This window comes from Crassostrea angulata, chromosome 3 (assembly GCF_025612915.1).
Source record: "Crassostrea angulata isolate pt1a10 chromosome 3, ASM2561291v2, whole genome shotgun sequence".
NCBI classification, from domain to species: Eukaryota; Metazoa; Mollusca; class Bivalvia; order Ostreida; family Ostreidae; genus Magallana; species Magallana angulata.
The window spans coordinates 34,148,985-34,173,871 of record NC_069113.1 but is presented as its reverse complement, the minus strand read 5'-3'; the positions used below and the strand labels follow the sequence as shown (position 1 = coordinate 34,173,871).

Sequence of the window (24,887 nt, the reverse complement as noted above, 5' to 3'; positions counted from 1 at the left end):
AAAAGATCGCAATTCAATGTTTCCTCATCATGATTTTTACTCTTATCTTCGTGTAACCTATCATTAACATTATTCACATTATTAGTTCGCGCTATCTTTACTTTCAATTCACTAAATAAATAAATAAATAAATAAAATATTGCCCATTAACCACGTAGGGCAAATCTTTCGAAGGGGGTAGCGCACAAGTTCTTCTAATCAAAGAAATGATGTGTTTATTGACAGTAAAAATAACATTAGTTACCTTCAATAGTCTGCAAAGACATGCTTCAAGGAGGAAAGAAACCATATGATATTAATCGTCAATTTGGAAATTGGATATAATTCAATAACAGGTTAATAACAGACAGTTACATTAGTCTGAAAAAGCGCTGATTATAGAAAAAACAGACTCAAAAAAGAAATAATTATCTTACATAGCATGAAAAAAACTAATATCCTTAAATAATGAATACAGTGTTCAGTATAGATAATTGAATATATAATCAGCTCGAAACACCAATTTAAGTCCTGCTTAGCATCAAAAGCCCTGAGGGTGATTAAGATTAGGGGCGGTAACGAACATACGGAGTGTGGTACGGGGATAGGAATCGTATAATTGTATTTATTTCATACTTGATTTAGATACATTGCATATCATACTTGATTGTTTATCTATTAAATTCATGTACTTTTTCAAAATTTTGATTTCTTGTTTTGTATCTGATGCAAAAAAGACTAGCAATGTTATTACAAAAAGGGAAAATATATTATTTTGAAAATACAAATCGTATTGAGTTTATTACAATCCTAGCTCATACCAAAATGTGTCATATTCTGATATTTCAATTCTAATCTGTTTCTTATTATGTGACATTATCATAATGTTGATTGTACTTAGGGTCGGTGGCCTTGTAAAACGGAATGAAACCTTGAACATGAACTTTAAATAAATAAATAACGGATTTGCCACTTAAACCACTTTATTGCTACCTACTACAATATAGCATGAATTGAGAATATCTGTCAGATAATCTTCAATATGTTGCAACCCTGCAAATCCACAACAGCTTTAGCAGGATCCGCGAAAGCTTTGAAAGCTGATAGGGTTTGGAAGGTATGATGTATCGGATATGAAAACTTCAATTATATGTAATAATAAACTATATATGGACAGTAATCAGCTACAATTCACCAAAGAAAACCAAAGAGGAAATCGTCGACGTCCTGTAATTATCATTGATTACTAATTATAGTCATTTCAAAATTGTTAAATCAAAACAAATAGGCAGATTTGGCCGTTAGCTACCAGATATGTTATTTTAAAATCAGTTCAAAATGTTTAAAAAATTAACTTAATCATATCGTAGATATGGCAAGCCAAATTCACAAAAATGAGCAAAACATATTATTTTTCACAGTTGATAAACTAGGTTATTCTGAATGTAACAGTTTACGTATTGTATTTTACAATCTTCTAACTTATCATTTGATAGCACCTTTTTGCTTGATAAAGTTGAACTATAAACAATAGACAACGAATCGTTATCGCAAGTATCCACTCGATCATGTAGCAGTCTTCTGTAATCGTCATACATTTTATTTTAACAAAAGATTTACGACGATAGGTTCCTATTGTTCTAAAATACCTTTCATTTTCTTGTGGGCAATAATTGTAGCCTCGATATGGACACAAAATATCTTTGATATAATAATGCATCGGGTTTATAATACAACAAACGGTCGATGTACTTCACGTATCATTTGATTTGTAAAGCAATAAAAACTTTAAAACGCGTTTTTTACTATAATTTGTTAAATTTATTAAACTAAGCACCAATCAAATTGGTAGTGATACAGAGCTGAAGTTATTAATAAAACCGTCGGCGCATCCATGTTTTATATAACTAAAAATTGTCAATTACAAAAAACTTAACCTATCGATACTGACCTACGACCAATTCTCGCCAGGCACCATTCTCGCCGCTTAATTTTGCATGCTAAGGTGTGACGTTGTTCTGCGATGGCGAGAATTAGTACCGGGTGAGATTGGTCCTAGGACTGTATTGATCTTATCTTTAGATTTACGTAATAAATTATAATAATTTTATAAGTCAAATACTCACCTCATCTAGTAGATTTCGATTGAACTTGTTATTTATCATAATTAACGATGTATATTAATTAGAAGATCATGTTTACGTATGTTTACGTCAAGATTTATTTTAAATGCTCATCGTTTTAAGGTGGCCGCAGCTATGAAAACTCCCGAAGACAGTAATAAAGATTTCTATATATTGTGACTAGCTTTTCTTCAATCGTGATACAAGTAAACTAATATCATTTTCTGAGAAATAACATGATTAGCTGTTTAGTTTGTTTTTAATGAAACATGACAATTCAACGTAATAATGGGAATTACCAATGAATGATTATTATGAACATGCTTATTTCCACATATATGTCGTCTGTAATTTACTGACATAAAAAAGAACATTTATAATATTCTAAACATAACAATGTTTTTATTTTATTGTTCAAATTCGCCAATGCTGAAATTAGTCAGAGAACAATTACACTTACAAGGTCCGGATTTCGAAATAAAATCAACGGATGTGATTACATTTATCGTTTGATTCGATTATCATTATATCATGAACAAATGGGATAACAAAAATTCCAAGATTTACTACGACAAGCAATATAAAACCAATTCACGGCCATTTGTGCTTATCGTTTTTTGTTGCTGACCTCCTCACGCTTTTGAACAAAATGGTTCTATTCATGACACTTGCATTTTTTTGTTTTTCTTTTGCAAGTTTTTTTTTTTGCCAGAAAATGAAAGGGAATTTATACTGAATAAAAAAAAATCAATGTAAGACAATCCGATGCAAGAAATTTGAAATTCACTCTGTACAAAATGTGACAAATGCATGATCTACATCAAAATGAAATAAGACCCGACATATCGATTTGTGAACCAAGGAACATTGACCTAGTGATCTCCTTATAACTACTAGCAGTAACATGCTATAACATGAATTCATTAATCAAGATGAGAAAAAAAGCTGCTGCTATATGTTTTAGCCATGCACTTGCTTTGCACCTTCAGTCTTATTTTCAAAAAATCTCTTTCAGCTTGATTTACAATTTTCGCTTACCTGAGCCGAATGATGAGGTAAGCTCTTTGATATAAAAAATGATGTTGTGAACTTTAACATTTTCATCATCTTCACCAAAACTACATGACCACGTTCAATCAAACTTGACATAAAAAAACCGGGTAAAGGACCTTGAAGTATTTTTGATTAAGTGTAACGGGAGATCATAGTGAATAAACAAAAATGGTGTGGGATAAAAATCACTCGAATAGAATAACGAAGCTTGTGAAAGTTTCAAGGCAAAGCGTAAACTGAAGCCAAACCATAAACACCAGACCAGCTGAATGTTTCCAAAATTGGTGCATTTAAAAATACAATGCTACAAACTATAATTATTGTGCGAGAATTCTAGTACGGTGTGCATTCTATTTGTTTAAACATTGGCATCATAACCGATAATGGAGTCTTAAATGAAGTGCAAAAATTTACATACAATGTCATACATCCATTGGTATTCCTTGGGAAAGAAGATACCGTTATTATTGTCTACTTTGTCTATTGCAAATCAGATTTTAGAATCGAAAATGCAAAGCAATTTATTGATTTTCGTATTATGACGTAAGAGCAAGCTGTAATATAATGAAACAGTTGAAATTTTAATCATGTACTGTAGATGTGTTTGTTTGTTTTTTTTAAATATATGACTAGTTATGCAGTTTTGAATATTACGGTTACGACTCTGTTTGCTGTAAACCTCTGTTGTTAATGATACATGAAACAAATGATTTATGTATGAGTTTTTATCTATTTATTACGTTATTGATTTATTTGTTGATCATTTGTTGATCAAAGTTGTCATTGAATACAGTGGCATTTACTTTGCATTACAATGCAGCGAAATAAAGAAGTTTTTATCGTTATTTAGAATTGCATTCGATATAAACGAATAATAGAAGTCCAGTTAAGGACATAAGCCAGTAACACTTTCCCCAAGAGTGAAACCTATTTGAATGTTATTACTCTTACATTAATACTTTTTATAATAAATAGTTCCTCAAAACCTTGATTGGTACGAAATGTAATAAATTCGTTTAGCACATTCCTCTATTTACATTGTACTTTACCTTTAGAAAAATATTAATTTCAACACAACTACCTATTCTGTGTATCTTCGAGGTGAACTTGAGACAGCATTTCAAGTTTCAACACCATAAGCTGACAACACTAAGACTTATATAGCGAACTTTTGATTTTGTCGGTAAATTCATATAAACATCTATTAATCATTTCAGCAAAGTGCATCAGAGCTCAAATTATTTTGGATGTAAAGAATTAACCTGTTTGAAATTAAAATAGGGAAAAGTTCTGGAACAATCAATTTGTGATGACTGAAGACAATAATACATGTGTATTATCTATCCTCATAATTAAATAGCCTAAAAGACCTCATTCTGATCTGTTTATCAAAATAGTTTTGATAAACTTTGGGACGTTGAAATAGATATCCTTAAAAGAACCTTACTGAATCTAGGACAAAATCTATTGAAAGCTTACCTTTGAAATGTAATTTGAAATAATTTGAGATACCGTAATATTATATTGAGTAATCGATAAAATGTAGATTTAATTTGCTAAAGAGAACTAACATAACAATAATTAAGTCTCAAGAGGAAGAACATCCGAATGAATTTAAAAGGAAAATATTTTAATATATTCTCATGAATATCTACACTACAGTTTGTGATATTACTATGCCATTATCCTAATAGAACCAAAATTTGGGTTCCAAGATCCATGCTGATTTGAAAATATTCAATCTGTAAGGCGGACCAATTAGTGTGTTTCAATTTTTTTATATTGTGTAGATTCAAGTTTGATCAAACCATAGTCAACATAACAATAACAAGGGACCCAGAAGGGATGCAATTTATCAAAAGATTATATCAGTAAATCATTAATTTGAATCTTCTCAAGAACTACTATGACTTTAATTTGTGAGATCGTTATGCAAATATACAAGGTTTGTGTAAATCTTATTTCTTCAATCTCTTACTCTATTATGTGGTCACACAGGCGCGCAGAGTTACACAAAGAAATGTAAAGAATTGGTTTACCTCTCCGACTACAAAACAACTGCAACAATGCGACAAAATATCCAATCAGATTTGCCACCTCATTCAACATTAGATAGGAAAACAGAAATTGTTTCTTTGATAAAATTGTGTAACTGATAATTTTGTTACAAGTCAATAGATGCTGGCCATTATTTTAAAAAATATATCTAACACATGAAAACCAACTCTTTCCGTGGTGTATTGGTTAAAGGGGATAATACTATTGACTTCGTTCATCTACACAAAACTCAATTTGTTTCACAGGCTTTTCAAGTTAATCAAAAGACTTGTAAAGGTCTATAAAAAAACAGCATTCTGATCCAATGATTAATGGTTGTAGTTCGTAGTAAGATCTATTTTATCGGGCAGATGCTTAAACAAATACTATTAAAGGCATTTAAAAGACTGATGCTATGATGCTAGGATGCAATTAGAGGGATCAGCTTCGTAGGACTGGTATAGTACGCTAGACGATATGTCATTTACTGTCGTTGTAAGTTTACAAAGTACACTTAAATCGCCATAACTTGATGTGTCTACCTTATGTGATATAAACAATTAATACACCTTATCCCTTCTCAAGCAGCGTAGTTAACAACAAAAATATAGAAATAAAATTAGATTGAAATCGTGACCATCCTTTTTAACGTATGTTGCATCTTGTAATCAAAAGTATAAGTTTTTTCTGAAGTATTTTTTTATTACACACAGCTGAACCAGAGTCCTGGGGTGGGGGCTCTTTCAGTTTTTGCGGTTTTTATGCCACCTTTGCAAAAAAAAGCTTTTCTAATATACAATTTGGATTTTTTAAGCAAACGACCTTTTACGCAATATTTTGTCTATTTTTCTCTGCAACTAAACTTGGAATCATTGGAATATATCATTTGCAAGTGTTGGGAAAAAATTACATTATAAGGAAACTCAACGGGATGTTAGTTGTAAAACTGTGCGTTGCTAGATTCCATTATAAATGTAAAAAATTTGGTGGACAAAATAATATTGTATCTAGGATATTTAATACAGAAATCAAATCTTTAATAAGAGACGTCATTCAATCTTGCTTATATTTCCTTCTTAACGGTGAAACAAATATAACGTGTACAACATTACACGTAAAATTGCACACATCCAAAAAAAGATGAAGGAACGACATTACAAAAGCAATAGAATGTTCAGTTCTACACATAATTTAAACAGGAAGTGGTCATATGCAATTTATTTCCAAGCTCAGGGGTTAAGAAATTAATTGTATCAAAACCATCTTGAAGGTATAGAAATGAACACTCATTGGCTTAACAATATATTCTATATCCGGCTTGGCGGTAACAGAATCAAATTTTGTAGAAGGATTTTAGTAATTCCCATATGGAAGCAGGTATAATGTCAAGAATGAAAGATTATATAAAATACCAAAAAAATGTTTTGTTTTTTCACATGCGTCTTTGTTGATTTTTTTTTTTTTTTTTGATTTGCTTGAAAATTTTATGTCGTACAGCCGGCAGGGTAATTGACACAATATCAAGAATGGAACCTTCTCGATCGCTTCTTCAATATTTCAAGTGAAAAAGACATCAAACGAATCAGATTTCCTTTTGGCATGTCATTGCATATCCATCACCATAGCCCTCCGTGTAAACTTCAAAGTATTTTCTGGCATCAAATTCTGCGGTTATCGGGTGCATTTAAAAAAATTCTAGTGCTTCATAAATCTTTTGACAAGATTTTGTTCCTTGCAATTGTATTGAAGATTATATCAATCATTATTTTCGTTATTGTTAATAATTCTTAAACTGAATAAATTCAAAATACAATATTTTCCTAAAAAAAGGGAATTCGGCAGTCAAATTACATGTAGCAACTAAAATAGGAATTATCAGGGGTTTAGCGAGATGCATTATTACATTGTGACTTTATTTCCAAGTTATCTGTCAGTGCAAAAGGAGTTTTTAACCATATGGTGTAAATTAGAATCGGCATCTACTATCTACTTGCAAGACACGTTACAGGATGTTTTAAATTGCCCGACACGATACGCGCCGTAGACCTAAAACTACAGTAGATATATCAAAGTTAGTGGAGGCGGTACGTTTTTAAAGCCATGCAAGGTCTTTCCTTTGTTCTTCATTCTGTCTGTACTTTAAACGTACGGCATAATCTGTAACACTCTTTTCATGAGATTAATTCTCAAATAATTCCAATTGTTATAGGTACTACCCATCGTCCTGAATTTCGGTCGTCACTGCAGCAAAAGAGTAATCAATAGTTCGTCCTTCGAAGCTAACTTAATTAATAAATGTGATCTTCAAACCCCGTCAACATTAATTTCATTCTGTAAATTAAACACTCTAAAGCATCTTTTATTCGGATTATTTACTTTTTCATTAAACAAAAACTAATACGATACGATTATAAAGGTGCTATTTTCAATACCGACTTAGCCAGTTTGACATATTCCTCAAAGTTGTTGTACAGATGAGCTGATATTCTAACATACAGTTTTTCTTGAAGTGCTTTTATTGGCACCTGAAAATACAAATAAATAATATTAAATTTATAATTTAAAAAATCTAGAGCATACAAAATCTGTTTGGTTTTAAAAAATATATACCTTCAAACCTGGCCACCAGTTGAAATTTGAGCAATGATTCTTGAACAGGCTTTTTATGATGTTTACAACTATCTGATTCAGAGAAAGAGTATTAAAAAAAATGATGAAGTGCAATCTGGTGCTCGCTCTCTCTCAATATCTTTTTTTGGTTTACAGGTAGACAGACTGGCAAATATGACAAACCATTATGCCTTCATAAAAATAAAACTTACAATAATGGGTTTATTTTTAAAGATACTTAGCAAAAATGTGTCGTTGATTGTGCTCTTATTGATCTCTCATTTACTAGATAGAAGCTTTTCAAACATGTTATCATTACTGAATCTTCGCACACAGTTACAATACTCTTTTTAAAAATATCAACATTGTCCAAATTTGGACCATACTAAAACATTATTGCCAGTTTCATAAAGGATTTTTGTAATTTAAAAAAGCTAAATATAATTTGAGTTGTAAGCATTGTGATTATTGCTTATCATACTACTTCATGTAATTAAGACCATTGATTCCCTTGTTTTATCAATGTTAAACCTATCAAACAAAGCTCTACGAAGATTTGTTGAAGTAATTTCTGTGTATAGCAAAAATCCCATATTTCCGTGTATCAAATGCTTTGTTTCCCTCTCAAGTCTCAAGAAGGGCATATAATAATAAATCTGTCATATGCTTCTGTAAACTCTCGATCGTACCAAAAAAAATACATACAGTGCTGGTATAGCTTGTTTTGTTTGTAACATCACTTTTCTTGTGCATCGTCAAATCTTATTTAATTCGATCTCTAAGGGGCCACAACATCCTTAATTTTGTTCATCGCCATCAGACCCACCTGTATCTTGGGAACGCTTTAATCAAGGTTACATCTACGTCGCAATTTATTGATGTCTTATGGATAAAAAATCGCTATATATGATGTAAATCTCCGAGACATTTTACTTCAATGTTACGTGACTAAACTCAATTATATATAAGACTTGAGATCAATTAAGGCAATCAAGACACAAATGATTTTTGTTTAATCTAATTAAACAACAAAACGACCAACGTCGTATAAAAACGAGTGCTATCCAATTATATTAACCCCCAAAGCCTTTGACTTCGTCAAACTTAAAAATGATCTCTGACTGGCCATTTCAATGAGCATTCATTTGAGCCGTGTTCTTTAAAATGAGACTAACTTACATACACTTTTATAGAACTTTTATTTTCTTTTTTTTTAAACATATCAAAAATAACATTTTGTCAACCAAATTTTTCTAGGTACATGTATATAATATATAAGCATTTTCAATAAAAACATCTTATTAATTTTGCCCAACTTTGAACTTTGTTGCTACAAATAATTTTACCCAATACAAGTTCCTGAACTAAAAATATTCCAGTGAGTCCAAGTTCATTAGCAGTGAAATAGCATATATGTTTAAATTGAAAACAATAAAGTAAACAAGAAAAAAAAATTGAATAAATGACAACTTAATTGGCAAAGGTGGGGAAAATAAGTTTATTAACAACTAACAGATAAATTTTATTGGAACTTGAAAAAGATTTTATCTTCAAAGGATTAATAAAAGGATTAAATGTTTTTATGTTAATAAATAAATTTGTAAGATACATTAAATTGCATAATTTTTAAATATTAACCACCCTCTTTTACATTCCCCCCCCCCTTTTTTTAAGTAAACACGTTTCGTTTTCTTTATGTTATAAATACAATTATATTCTATCTTACATGTTAATTGCAATATTTGACTAAAAATGTTTTACATTTCTATGGAAAGACATAACATTATAAAAGCCTCAGCGGGATTCGAACTCATTTCTTAGATATTCGTTGCTAATGCTCTAACCTATTACGCTGTTAAGTAAAACTTTCGGGAAAGAAACCATTTATAAAATTATATTGAATTTTATTGTTTATTTCGATCGCATGTATATGTACGTCACAATATGGAAGTGTCCCATACCACCTTAAATAACGTTGGTGTACCAATCATTCTGATCCAACACTACACTCATAGCCCCTCCTTTCAACAAAATATCAAAAGAATAAGATATAAATGATCCACAGTACCAACCTCAATATCATATTCATGATACAGAATGTTTTGTATCTGTTCAGCCGTTGAATAATCTACATGGTTTAATGATTTGTATAAAGATGGTGGCAGCTCCACCAGAGACATTGGACCTTCAAAAGAAAACACACACGTGCAAATGAAGCTTGCTAATGAATAATACCTTGTTAACTCCTAAAAACATATATTACTATAATTAATCTATTAATTATCTAAATTTACCTAAACATTCTTCAGGTATAGGCAATTCTGTCTTCCATTCCCTGGTTAGATATTTACCTAATATAAACGCAATTTTATTAAAGCAAAACAATACTGTCTTCAATGTTAAAACTTCGTTGTTCATTGCTGAATAACAAAAATAATCAAGGTTCATAAACTTCTGTATGTCATAGTAACACTATTTTTTGGTAAGGAAACCATGACGGTCGGAGCAACGATTAAAGCAAAAATACAATATCATGTTCTGCACAAAAGATGGTGTGCTATAAACGTAATGCGCAGAAATCTTCTTAAAACAAATATGTTTGTTTTAGTCTTAAGCTTGTTAAATCATAAAGAGTTAATCAATATTTTGAATTATCACAAAATCAGTGGGTTAAATTTTTGATATACAGCTTATTCTTGCCTTCAATCGTGTTTCTAACAGAAAAATACGAAACAAATTCGGATAACTATAACTTGTTTACGTCTGGAATCATCTTGAAAAGTATATTGCTGCTTTAGAGTTTACTTACATGCTTCTTTGCGAAGATCATACATGTAGTTAAGGATTCTCTCCTTGCCTATATCCTCCCAAAAGTTCATCATGACATGCATTGCCAGATAGGGGCTATAATCGTGTAGCCCTATAAATGGAAGTAAACTTTACTTTAAATTTCTAAGAGGATTAACATGATAATTATGCTTTCGGGTGGCATTTGTCCTACAGACAATCACAAAATTAAAGGTACTTTCAACTTAAATGTTATCTTAAACCTTTGAAATTAATTTAACCTATAGTGTGTAATAATAAACAGTTTTGGTACATTTTCCCGAAGTTGAATATCTACATTTAGCAAGGTGTCTCAACTCACGTCGGACAACGACATATATCTGAAAATTCCAGCAAATTTTCACGTTTATAATTCATTGCGAATTTGCGTGTTTTAGTTGGGTTCACATATTATTCCCTTCTTCAATTACGATAGAAGCAAATTAAACACACTTCAGTCTGCATTAGCGGCAGCGCAGCTTTACTTTTAATCCACAAAGCTTCCGTGTGGGACTGTGCTGGCAACATGAAGTATTACAGCAGATCTCTATTGGATTAAGTCTTCCACAAGGAATTCAAATGACTTTCTAAACTCGGTGAATACTTTGTCTATTGTACTTATTTTATTAGGTGCATTTTACATTCCAACTGTCTGATCCAGATAAATTCATTACTGATGTTCGAAGGTCGGATCAGTGAAGACCTTTCTTGAACTGTGATTGAAACAGCTTTAATGTAAAAATTCATTACTTTACCTGTCCAAATAAATTCAGAGTTAAAACCGGAATCAAATCCATGCGAAACGACAAGAGGCCTTATTTGCAGTTGCTTGGTTTCTTTGACATACAAAAACGCACTCCCTTTGGGACAACTGAACCATTTATGGCAATTGCTAACATAATAGTCGGGACTAAAGCGATTTAATTGAAGATTCATGGATCCCAAAGCATGAGCGCCGTCAATCAGAATTGGAATGTTTCTGTAAAATGTAAAGTAGGTATCGATACATATCAAGAGTACTTATGTACCGGAAAATAAAGAAAGTTTGTCATTTGATGCAACTATGTACTTATACGTGTATATTTAAGCATTTAAATTATAAAGGGTGTTTTATATATATATATATATATATATATATATATATATATATATATATATATATATATATATATATATATATAATAAAAAATAACAGAAAGCTTTCTGATATTATTTATTATTTTTTATTATTTATTACTTGTGTGGATTAACTTTACTCATTTTGGATTATATATATATATATATATATATATATATATATATATATATATATATATATATATATATATATATATATAATCCAAAATTATATATATATATATATATATATATATATATATATATATATATATATATATATATATATAATCCAAAATGAGTAAAGTTAATCCACACAAGTAATAAATAATAAAAAATAATAAATAATATCAGAAAGCTTTCTGTTATTTTTTATTATATAAATATATATATATATATATATATATATAATCCAAAATTATATATATATATATATATATATATATATATATATATATATATATATATATATATATATATATATATATTAAACACATCATTTTCTTTTTAGCATGTATTTTACCCCCCCCCCCCTTTTTAAACTATTTGTTACACAAATATTTGCGATTAGGAATGAATCGTCTTTAGTTAAAAAAGAAACAAATTTTAGCTACTAGGTCTTTGTGATAGTACTAAGATTGCTTTTTATCAATGATAAACAAACAAAATACACTCTGAATCTGAAATTACTACAGGTACTGTACCGGTCTTGACAAATCTTGCTTAGTTCTTCCACTGGTAGTATAAAGGGAGCATTGCTTGGGATGTGGTCGAAGACTGCCAATTTCGTACCAGGCTGCAGAGTTGTCTTGACAAGATCTATGACCTAAATAGAGGACACACAAGAGGGCACTTTTTAGGCTAATGTTCCCAGTACATCTATCATGCACAAAGCTCAAAACGTCTATTAACCATACAGGGAACGCAGATGTACGATAATGAAATTTAAGATTCGCAATTGCTACAAGGAAATCCAATTCAGGGTTTTGGGGTTTTTTTTGTTATTTAATTGTATTTGATTTATCATTGTGCTCACAGAGTTTGGCCCTTTCAGCGGAAAGTCAATGGTTTCCTCTTGGTAAACAGCTCCTTTTTGCTGGCAAATCCATTTCAGTAGTTTTTTCACTGCTCCTTAAAATGCATATTTTGTTCTTGAGCAAAATGTTCTCCAAGCATACTTAAAATTTCATTTATCAAAGCTCCCATTTTGTTTTCAAAGAGATGAAAAAGAAAGTTATTAGTTTCAGGAGCTTTTTTTTAGTGTTCTTGATACTATAGTTATCGAGAGTAGGCACTGTATATGGAACTAGTTACATAACCAATGAACTATAGTTTAGGACAACTATTTTCTTCCAACTCTCAACTCCAATGCAAAACTTAAACCTGTCGCACAATCTGGATAGTCGATATCAAGGTCTGTATCGTAAGCAACCAACACATAACACACAAGTAAGAATTATATTAAATGTGCACGTGTGAATGTGCATGTTATGACCAGTAGTTATCTAAATGTGTAGACAAGTCCAAAACTATAACCCACTGTTAACTGTTCTTAAACCTTAACCTGCATTAACATAAATAATCGAGATCTAGATTATTTGAAAAATTTATGTCATGAAATATGTCATGTAATAAAGTTTAGAATGAAAAAAAAATATGTTTCAACATCAATGAAATCTGGAAATATGTAACAGAGGCATAAAGTGTAAATTTTCAGGTTGGCATATATTGCATGTCTAATGCATGCTTCTTCGACTTTTGGTTCTTACCATATGTAACATTTAAGCAGTAGACTCTATCTCCTTTCTGTATGTCAATGTTCTTCACCACTGTGTTGATAGCTGTAGTTGCATTGTTCATTAACAAAAGGTCCTTCGGATAACATCCTGTATAATTGGGTGGAAAAAAATAAATCTTGATCAAATCTTCTTGATTAACAGTTTATTTTAATCTGCATTCAAATAATTTAAGGGTGCAAGTTTTAATTGAAACAATATTTGCACTATTTTAACCTATTCTTGTATCTTCTATATAATTATTTTAAAGGGACTTGACGCATTTTGAATGATTTACCAAAATTTGAATATAAGAAATCAAATTATTAAGTATAAGAGAGATACAGAGGATAAGAATTAACTGTTATGTAAACAAAGCTCGCATCTTATATTTGTTCACAAATACTGTAAAGAATTATTATTTCTTTGACAAAATGAATAAGATCATAATATGTATGTAGTAATCACTTTAATTAACAACCGAATGTTAAAAAATTGAAAAATCTTTTCAAAAAAAAAAAAAATTCTTTTATACAAGAATGCATTTTTATAAGACATAACTATAAAGAAAAACTTTTAATAGAAAGATAAAATAGGGTCAAACCAACAAATTTGGCCAGACGTCTAGTGACGTAAGCAAGGTGGGGCAAAAGTTCACGGTCATAAAATCGCAAGGGCTGTCTTTCTGTGTACCGTTGCCATTTCTGCAATGAAAATATCATAGAACCACACGTTAATTCAACAAAACAAGCATAATTAACAAAATTAAAGTAACGAACAATAAGAAAACCATTTATCAATTCCTCTAGGTGTCAAAATACCGGCACCCTAGCCCTTAAAGCTCGGTTGTGTGAGCATTGATTTTAAAAAAAAATCAATGATCAGGGACGTAATAGACCACTTAAATTCTCCGCATGCAAGAAACTATCAATGAATTTCTTAAAATTTGATTTTGGTTTTGTTTTGCCACCTATTTAATTTTTTATGAATTGTTTTTTTTTACATAACACGCGTTCAAATATGACCTTGATACTGGCCTTTGACATTGAAACAAGTACCTGTTTGCAAAACTTGTGTTCGTTACTTGTTAATGTAGGATTTTACATCTTTTCTAAAATAATCCTAGACCTATAAAGTCAGACCGAAGGTTCATCTCAAAATGTTAATATCAAAGTAATGAGTCGTTCCTTGTGAAAATACTCATTATATATAAACATGAATCGTCAATGATCCTTTTGACGTTACCTTTTAAAACCGTCTCCTTTAACGTAAAGTATATTAAGAATGGGGTCTAAGAGCCATTCCTGCTTTTATTTTGCATTCTGAAATTGCAAATTATTAACTTTAAAAAAATATATAAAACGCTTTGTCACTATCTTTTTAATTGGAAAAAGTTTATGCTTATAGACACATAACTCCTTTTATCATTGTACTGTTAGACTGAGTGCATTCAGTGCCAGATTTGCTTGTACAATTAATTGGATTTTAACCGCTGAGTATTTCTTGAAAGTGTAAGCATTTGGTAAGCGTTTTGGATGCTAAAGATTAAAACGTTGAGTACAAAATGAAAGTATAGGTGTGTATAAGGCCTTCTCCATCTCCTACAGTTTCGTACACATAATAGATTTATTTACAACATGTTTCACTAATCAAAACCTTCTTTAGATAATATAATAAACAAAGTATATCAATGTCATTTTTTATATAACAAAAAATTCCTTCCCGAAATTGTAAAACAAGCTATTTTTTTTCTTTAATAAGTAGAGTCATGGGATTTAGGTTAAATAATTTACAATTAACGTTGTCTTCTCTTTTTCATCATCTACTGATCTTTACCTGTGCATAATCCAATGTTTCTTTCATAACTGCGCCAAACGCTCCATGATTTAAAAATGTACAGGATTTCTAAAAAAGATTATTCAACATGATTATAGCATTCAAATTGTCAATAAATTGAATGTATGGATTTACATATTCAAATATATGTTACTGTATCCCGATATGCAATATAACCCTTTTTTATGTTTAAACGTCGCCAACCTGCATTGCAGATCTTTTTCTAAAACACACATATAACAAAATATGCCATAGCCAACGACTGTTATGAAAAGGGGCCATCAGACCGATATATATGTATCAAAAATATGATTTTTTTTTCAATCATGAATTGCACAATTCGAAAAAAAAAAACAAAAGGTTTTTATTTTTTATTTCTACGAACAATTTCTTTTTCACACGTCAAACAGTTTTGTTAACATTGCACAAATGATTTTGTTCTAAACTGTAACGCGCGTTATTCAATTTGTCTGCTCACCTGACGGCAGTTATTGACACGACGACGTCAAAAATAAATCATTCAATGCTATAATATTTGCATATCCATTATTCTTTCCCACTGTAAGTCCATACGAAGGAACTGCAATTATTTTTCTAATTAATCGGAATTGCTCTGCCTGTATACTATAAGTATGTAATGTGTGGAAACGCACAATGAAAAATAAAACTTTCAAAATGCGTTAAGTTTAGGACAAAATGAACGCACATTGAACAAAATTCAAAATGCGTTAAATTTGGGACCAAGTCAACGCATTTTGAAAAAAAAAATTCTAAATGAGTTGATATGGTCGAAAATAATTATGAAAGAAAAATTGCAGCCCAATAACATTTCAAACAACTGCATGAACGGATTGAAGTATATGACATGCAGTTACTGTAATCTCTTTTTTGTAGTGCAATCTTTGCGTTAAATCATACCATCGTCTGTATAGTCAACATTCAACCGGTAAACTATGCACTGCGATCGTAGATAAACCCAGGCCACTATTTACGCAAATACAGTCATGTTCATTAAAGATAATGAGAGTAAATATCATGAGCAGCAATAGAATACAAGACAACAACAAAGAACTGGAAGAGACAGAGACGTTTTGTTACATTGGAGGAGGTATTAACAAGAGTTGAGATATCAAAGAAGAAATTGACATCTGGATCGGAATAGCAGCATCAGCATTTAAAAAAAATGAACAACATCTGGAATTCAAGAAAAATATCTAGAATAACAACGATAAAGGTGTACAGAAGTATTGTACATATAATAACAGTGCTTCTATATGATGCTGAAACTTGGAGAACAAATAGAGGGATAGAAAGCAGACTGGATTTGAAAACAGACGCCTAAGGCAAATATTGGGTATTAAATTGCAAACTAGGATAGAACAAACAAAGAGGCTCATGAACGGGGATAGCTGATACAAATGTTGAAATCAAGGAGAGACAATGGAAATAGTTGGGTCATGTACTTTGACCAGATGTAGAGAACATTGATAGAAGATCCTTTGAATGGCCTCTACCCGAAAAAGAGCAAGCCTTGAAGACCAAAAGGCACATTGAGGAGGACCACAGAAACAGAGATGAAGGATCTGGGATATTACTGGAATAGCAATACCAGAACCAAAAATGATAGAAGCGGATGGGGAGACCTTGTCGCCGCCTTAAGTGCAGATATTCATGAGGAGGATAAAGAATATAAGTACCCTTTACGCAATGAGCTCTATTTATCAGGAACTACCTCTTTGAATTGCATCAAAACACTAGTTTTGAATTAATGTTTGTATGCATATTTGTGTTGTTCATGACTAAAAAGAACATACATGTATTAACATTTTTTGATGTACATATACCTGCATTCAGATGGGGCTTAACCATGTTTACTATCAGCAAAGTCCAGTTTAAAAAATGAAATTCAAACATTCATCGTTTTTAAATTGAATGTTTTCCCCATACAGTACAACCAGTCGGACTCCCATCTGCTCAGCGTAAAAGGAGAGACCATCATCATTATAGTCGTTTAATCTGACACAATTTAAACAATATAATGTCGTTTGATGATTTAAGCGGGATCTGAAAGTAGCAACATTGCAAAAAATACATGACCTGCATGCGTTAGCGGGTTGTGTATTTTTTCTGCAATGTTTATATTTACACCTTTCTTTTAACAAAATTAATGTTTATAAATACGTTAGATAAGAGAAATACTTAAGTCGTCTTAGATGGATTTGAGTCTGACATCATCATGATCATTTCGTGCAGTTCGTGATTTTTCTTAGGTTGATGACGGTTTCGACTGATTAAAAACTGATAAATTAAATATAGAACTAGATTGTGTAAATTTCGGTCCAGTTGGAACTATTTTAACAAGAGCTTGGACTTTGGGTAGTCGGTGTCAAACATCAATGTGACGTAGGTCTGTCAATTTCATCGAAAGCCACTCAGCCTTTGCTTTTTGAAACCCACAGGATTTGTCTGGCTCTTGAGCAAAAATACGCAATTTGATTGGGCACAAGCCCTCAACAAGATTTGTCTGGCTTTTGAGCAAATACTACGCAATCTGTGTATATTTCACTTGAAACCAGCGTCATTTTTAACTTTTTTTGACGCCACAAATAGATAGTTACGTCCTCCTGAAAGTCCAAGGCCATGTTAAAATGGTTCTATAGTTTCTATGAAGCTGTGAATTACAATTTATTTTTTTAAGAAATAGAGGAATTCATACTTACTTGATGTAAATATGCATGTTTGATTCTATTTATACATAATACAGGAGATTGTTATTTAGCACCTATGATCAGTGAGTTGTAATCAAATCTGTTAGTGTTCCTAAATATACTTATATTTGTATGAAAATCTAATATTGGTAGTCACATAGATATAGAAAACTATAAATGACATCTTTTAAATTAGTTAGTACTAAAAGTAGTTATAATATAGCGCCAACAGCTTTCATGCTGTATCTGTTCTATTATTAAAGTACATTGAAAATACAATAATGATTATACGGACAGGAAGAAATCCAGTATCATACATGCATGTCAGCGGCCCGTTTTCATAAAATGAACTGCACAAAATCTAACATCATTTTTTTAAGTTTCAAACAAGAATGAATAAAACGTTACTTTTTTTAATTGTCTCAAAAGTTGGATCGTTTTTGTCATAATGATTGACGTACATGTGTCAATCCCATTATAGATGGTTTCAGACGAAAATAGAACCATTTTAACAAGGCCTTAGACTTTCATTAGGAAGTAACTATCTATTTCTTCCGTCAAAACAAGTTTTAAAAAATGACGCTGGTTTCAAGCGCAATATACACAGATCTAGATTGCGTAGTCTTCCCTCAAAAGCAAGACAAATCTTGTTGATTTCAGAGAGCCATGGCTGACTGGCCACAATGAAATAGACAAGCCAATGTCACATCGCCGTTTGAGACAATTACCAAAAGTCCAGACTCTCGTTAAAATCGCTTCAACCGCGACTAGTTTATTCTAGTTTGTGACTTTCTTCTTCATATGTTTAAAAATAAATATAATGAATGTACTACTTTAATAGTACAATAGACAACTGGGAAATGAAATAAATTGTAACACGGTCATTTACAAATCACTTCACATTTTTATCGCCCAAATCTCACAAGCAGGAATAACATACGTTGAAAATTAAGCTTACAATAACTTTACCATGATAATATATTTAAATGAATGGAGAAATTAATCTGACATATAAAGTCACGTCAAGCACGCTGATCGGAATTCGTATCACGTGACACGTTTGCGTTATGAAAGGTACAGTGATATAAGACACCTCTATATTGTGACGTATACCCGATCTAAATAAACAATAAAATCTAGTATAATTTAAAAATCTTTTCTATCCCGAAATTGTTACTAAACAACGTAGCGCAGTGGGTTAGAGTGTTCACTGCGAATCTGTAAAGCACCTTTCACAATTGGCGCACGAGCAGACGCGATTGAATATTCGTGCGACCGATAAAATTAGATATGAATCGTAAACTGTTGCCGAAATAATCGAATTTGAAAAAAGTATTCGTACAAAATTCGCACGATCTAAGCGAGCGTTGTGCAATATAAACGCATTAAATCTTGCGATATATCTAGCGTCTATATGCGACTGTTGTGCAATGAAAGCGACTGTTGAAAGATAATGCGATAGGATCGCCAGAGAGACCAGGTGATCGGACGATTGAAGTGCGCCAATGCGATTGGACGCGCGATCATGCGTTCCATGGTACGAACGTTTGTGCTAGTCAGAGGGGGTATATATACCGCCCGTTTCCGACGTTCTTCAGTAGACATAGTTGAAGGCGAATCATACTGAGCTGTAATAATAAGTGCTTTATTATTACAGCTCAATATGGTTATTCTATTACTGTGGTTTCATTAATATTCAAGGGTATCAATTTTCGTGGATAAAGTAAAAATCACAGTTTCAAGGATACATAAATTCGTGGCCAATGACCTTATCAATACAAAATATTAGTAGAAATTGCAGTTCAATGAATTTTTAATTTCAAGGATAAACTTAACAACGAAATCAACGAAAATTGGTATTCAACGAATATTGATGAAACCACAGTATATTTGATTGGTTTAGAAAGTCACGTGGCAGGGCGATTTCATAGGAATGAACAAGCCGATACGAGCATATGATGTAGACAAATATGATGAAATCAAAAATATTTAATCATTATGATTCTCTATATATCTCAAAACCAACTTAACTATCTATGATTCAAAATTATGAAAGAAAAGTAACAGAGGAAATCAAACAATCAAACAACTTTTAGAAATCAACGCATTTTGTATAATCATATGTTGTTCGTTTATTGCATTTATGTTCAGGGAATATGAAGATTTATTCCCCACCAAAAACAAATTTCTCTCTGGCGATGCCCTGGGGAAATATGATTTTTCTTAGAGAAATAAATCTTCATATTTCCCTCACCATGCAATAAATGTATATTGTTGAATTGTGGTCTAAAACAGAGATGCTTTTACAGGGTATATATACTAGTGGCAAAGCATGGCATATCACTGATAAGTCGTGCAATGATAGTAAAACGTTGCAAGATAACATGAGACATGTTGAGCAACGGTCTCATGGTCGCACAATAAGCGCATTAACAACTACGATTCATTTTACGACCTTTAAAAACCGTGCATCACTCTTACGAGTACACAAAACGTTGCAAAACGTTCGTACTAATGTTCGTGTGTTGCACTGCGATGATTTGGATCGCATTCGGTCGCGTCTGAATAGTGTGCATGTCGACTATTTCGAGGAGACTTGATGCGAGCATTAAAACGCATGCAACGAATGCGAGAGCTCGTGCAACGTGTGAGAGAGCTCGTGCGAATCTAAAAAATTCCGGTCGCAAATGTAAAGTGCTCGTGCGCCAATTGTGAAAGGGGCCTTAGTCATGAGTTTGAATCCCTCTGGGGCTTATATAAATTTTACCTTTACAAAAGTTTTTAAAACAATATCGCGAAATTTAAAACATTAATTTTAAAAGAATTTTGATTTTTGTGTATTACTTTTATCCACATTAATATCGACAGGTGTCCCATACCACCTTAAGGCGAGTCCACACAACATACATATGTATGTATACATGTATAGGGCAAGCCAAATAGATTTTTGCATCCTTTGAAAAATGACATATAAGCACAATAAGGTAAAATGTACATTTTTCTTCTAGCTTTAACAAGTAGAATGAGATTAATATTGATCTTGATAAGAGCTATCAAATGTGGGACATAGCTAAAAGTCAGGAATTGTATGAGGATTGTACATGTTTACAGTGTACTTCCATCATAAATAAAGATGAACATGTACAAGTACCTGGTATATATATTTTTGTGATCATTTTATATTGGATAAAAAAAAGTTTGAGGAGGGTAAATATATCAAAGAAAAGAATACATATATATATAAAATTAAACAACAATTCCAACAGTTACCTTTTGTCAATTTACAGGGGTGTATTTCTCATCACCCTTTAATAATAAGGTCTCTGGGGACCTTATATGAATTCATTGGTATTTGTTATTCAGCGCCTAGCTTTCATGCTGTATTTGTCAGCTGAGTAAAGAACATATACATGTATTAAGCTTCCCAGGTGAGTACATAATTTGTAATAAACATTTTGAATTATCAATAGGATAATTTATACACATAAAATGAGAGAGAGAGAGAGAGAGAGAGAGAGAGAGATATTTATTTTACAACCTCAAGAAGTGTGTGATCATCTCGAAATTTTTGTCCGAATTCTATGTCATGTGGAATAAAACTTGGGATTTCTAGACCTTCTGGGAAAGCTGGTGGTTCATATTCGCTCTACAAAATTGATTCAATAGCAAATAAAAACTATACTGTAGTAGGAAAGGATTAATGAGCATATAAATACAGTGAAAATATATGGCTAAACCAGGAATCGAATGCGGGACCACTGCAACTCTACTCAGGAGCTCTACCACTGAGCTACCCAGGCTGATATACATCCACGGTCCATAGGTCCATATAGAAACAAAATGAATTTATTTGACAAAAACAGAATAACAGAATATGAAGAGACTGGCACTCACAAACACACACCCTCACTCTCACTAAGAAAAAAAATTATAACTCTAAATTGTAAATTAATTAACACTGACAACGAAACAACAGTGAATTAAATTTTAACACATTCAATTGTCAGTTTCTATATGAAACAAACAAATGCTTTAAACGCTAGCTAAATATAGCTATAACAGTATGTAAAGGAATAAACCAACAAATCAAAATTACCAATACTGTTATATGTATAATTTCACAGGAAAAGTAAATTGGAGTGTTATCTGTAATTGAACAATCAACTGTTATCACTATCTTATCTGATATATCATTTAATTATTAAATGGAATTGAAAGTTTGGCTTCAAATGATTGCAACAGCCACACTAAAATATTCACCACTGGGCCTTCATAGAACACAAAACACAAAAAAATTAGCCCATCTCCAGTCCCGGACTCGAAGGTCTCTAACTGGAAGACTATCCACCCAGGGCCTCCTGACCATAAAACACCATCAAACACGAGCTTCCGTGCATCCCACTTGCATCACGCGCTGCTCTGTTAATGCTTCTCAGTCCCAGTCCTGCCCCACATATGCTACGCTAGGTCTTCAACTGACGTTTCACCATTGACACAACTGGTTTAACGATATAACTCTCCCTCATGGCTGGAGAAAAGCAAATGCCCAAACAGATTCACAGTATTTCTGGCTACCAGTCTACCAGACTAACTTCTGGAATTCGCCAAAATTTACAAACTGGAGGACAAATTCAACAATGTGGTCGCACACTTGACAAGCAGCCACAGCTCTCTCTAGCCAAACCACATAAATTATGCTAAAAATAGCCCTAATACCAAACACTCTCATTTGAAAAATATGGAACACAACTTAGTCCAAAATAACAACTATTTACAAAAACAAATACAAAACTGAAATAAACTGAATTCAACTTCATCACACAGTTAAAAATATAGAAACAGCATTGGAAGTAACTCAATATTGATCATTGAGTATAAATTATGCTTTTATTAAACATAAATTATTAACTCATACGTTATAATTATAAATTTTTTAATAGTGAGTTATAATATTCTCTTTTGACAAGTGGACAGGCATAGCCTACATTCCACAAAAAAAGGTCCCTGCAATTACTACATGTAGGAGATGATGATATTGGCATATAGGAGATGAAATAACAATATTCTTTAAAAAGTTTATTTTGATTTTTGGGTTTTTTCTTGTTTGGTTTTTTTTTTTTTTGTTTTTTTTTTTTGCAACACAATCAGTTTTAATGCAGCATAAAATTTAAAGGGGCATGATCAAGAATTGAGCAAAAAATTTGAAAATTTGAAAATTTCATTTTTTGTATTAAACAACAATGATAAACTACATGTACTTATATAAAAGCAGTTTTCAAGTAAATGGTGGGCAAAAAGAATTGGTAAGTGTCTATTTTCAAGTAAAAGCTTACAATTGTAAACAAAGCTCATATATGTCATATGTTTTTTTTAAATGTAGGTTAATCAGAATGTAAAGTACCACTACTACTAAATAAGAAGTGACAAACGCTAGAACTGTTTAATTGCATGTGTACATATTTTAAACTTAAAAATAGAAATTTTAATATCTATTAACAAAAAAACTTACCTGGCTTGGCAGTTGGCACACTGATAGACATGTATAATTTGATGGCTCTATCAAGTATCAAGTGATTAAATGACTGATATGAGCTATCATTTATTTTACAGAACTTTGTTTGTAAATTATAATGTTAATGTTCATTTAATATTCAGAGAAACTGCAAATATTGTTTTGCGTGCAAACATTTTTTGGTATCTTACAGTCTTGAATTTGGTAGCAATCAATGCATTATGTAATTATTATTATTACATGTCAAAGCGGGTCAGGTTAATTATCTTTAATAAATCTTTAAGATAAAAAAATAATTATTTATGAAATAAAAACCATTATATAATATGTTGACTATTTTTAAACCCATGGATGAAATCTTCCCCATAAAGCTATTCATAGGCGTCGGAAGCAAATTGAAAGTGGGGGGGCTAGACTAATCCTCAGAAGTATTGAGAAAAAAGTAATTCCCAAAATCATGGAAATCCTAATCCGGGGGGGGGGGGGGGGGGGCGCTAGTATGCTTCTGAATCTAACTTCTCAATCTTTCAAGGTAAATTAGGAACGATAATCTTTCCTGCGAAAAAAAAGTGGGGGGGCTGAACCCTCTATCATGCTATGTTTCTAATGGTTAGGTATAACTTTGCAAAAAAAGTGGGGGGGGCTAAGCCCCCCCTAGCCCCCCCGGTTCCGACGCCTATGCTATTTAATCCAAAAAATATATTTCAAAAAGAAAGAGAAACAAAATTGCGAAATGCTATTTAGAACAACTGCAATTTTTCAAAATTTAACCAATCCTGGCTGATTGAAATAAAGCTGATCCTGATTAAAATCCTTTCAAATGTAATATCAACAAAAGTACTTCTACAGTTCAACAAGAAAATGAATGATCAGAAAAATGTATTGAGAGCTTAGACCTAAATGATCGGTCCATTCATGTTATGAAAAAATACTTCTTGACCATATTGACAGATCCATCAAATATTATACACATCAGTGCGTCGAGCCACAGGCACTGGTAGTTATTGTAAATATATTGTATGTGCATATATGAAAAAAGACTTTATACATCCACATACAATATATTTACAATACGTAACTTCCAGTGCCCGTGTGTCGAGCCATCTTATTAATGCACATGTAATTTATTATTAAATTATTTTTATTAAACATTTGTTATCACATTCACACACATTCACTCCACACTACTTACGTCTGGTAAATTGATTAATTCTTGAACATTTGATGCATGAAACGAACCAAAGTCCCGCTTGACCAACTTTGCCGGTGATGCCATGACTAAATGAAAACTAAAAGTAGGCTATTGAAGAAA

General features: G+C 31.7%; 1 protein-coding gene across 3 annotated transcripts; it reads right to left on the bottom strand.

Annotated features, from left to right (window-relative positions):
• Positions 1-7,530: 7,530 nt before the first annotated feature.
• On the bottom strand, positions 7,531-24,875 carry LOC128176299 (uncharacterized). Of its 3 annotated transcripts, XM_052842546.1 has the most exons (14): positions 24,768-24,791; positions 21,602-21,709; positions 21,334-21,454; positions 15,356-15,424; positions 14,124-14,223; positions 13,514-13,630; positions 12,781-12,875; positions 12,449-12,570; positions 11,384-11,607; positions 10,612-10,722; positions 10,097-10,153; positions 9,875-9,987; positions 7,803-7,874; positions 7,531-7,717 (listed from the first exon to the last, which is right to left on the bottom strand). In XM_052842546.1, exons 4-14 carry the CDS (start codon positions 15,380-15,382, stop codon positions 7,601-7,603), a joined length of 1,155 nt encoding a protein of 384 aa, XP_052698506.1. In that variant the 5' UTR covers positions 15,383-15,424; positions 21,334-21,454; positions 21,602-21,709; positions 24,768-24,791; the 3' UTR covers positions 7,531-7,600. The 3 variants fall into 3 exon arrangements, with proteins under 3 accessions (XP_052698506.1, XP_052698504.1, XP_052698505.1); XM_052842544.1 differs by lacking the exon at positions 21,334-21,454 and having other exon boundaries at positions 24,768-24,875; XM_052842545.1 differs by lacking the exons at positions 7,803-7,874; positions 21,334-21,454 and having other exon boundaries at positions 24,768-24,875.
• Between the last annotated feature and the right edge of the window lie 12 nt (positions 24,876-24,887).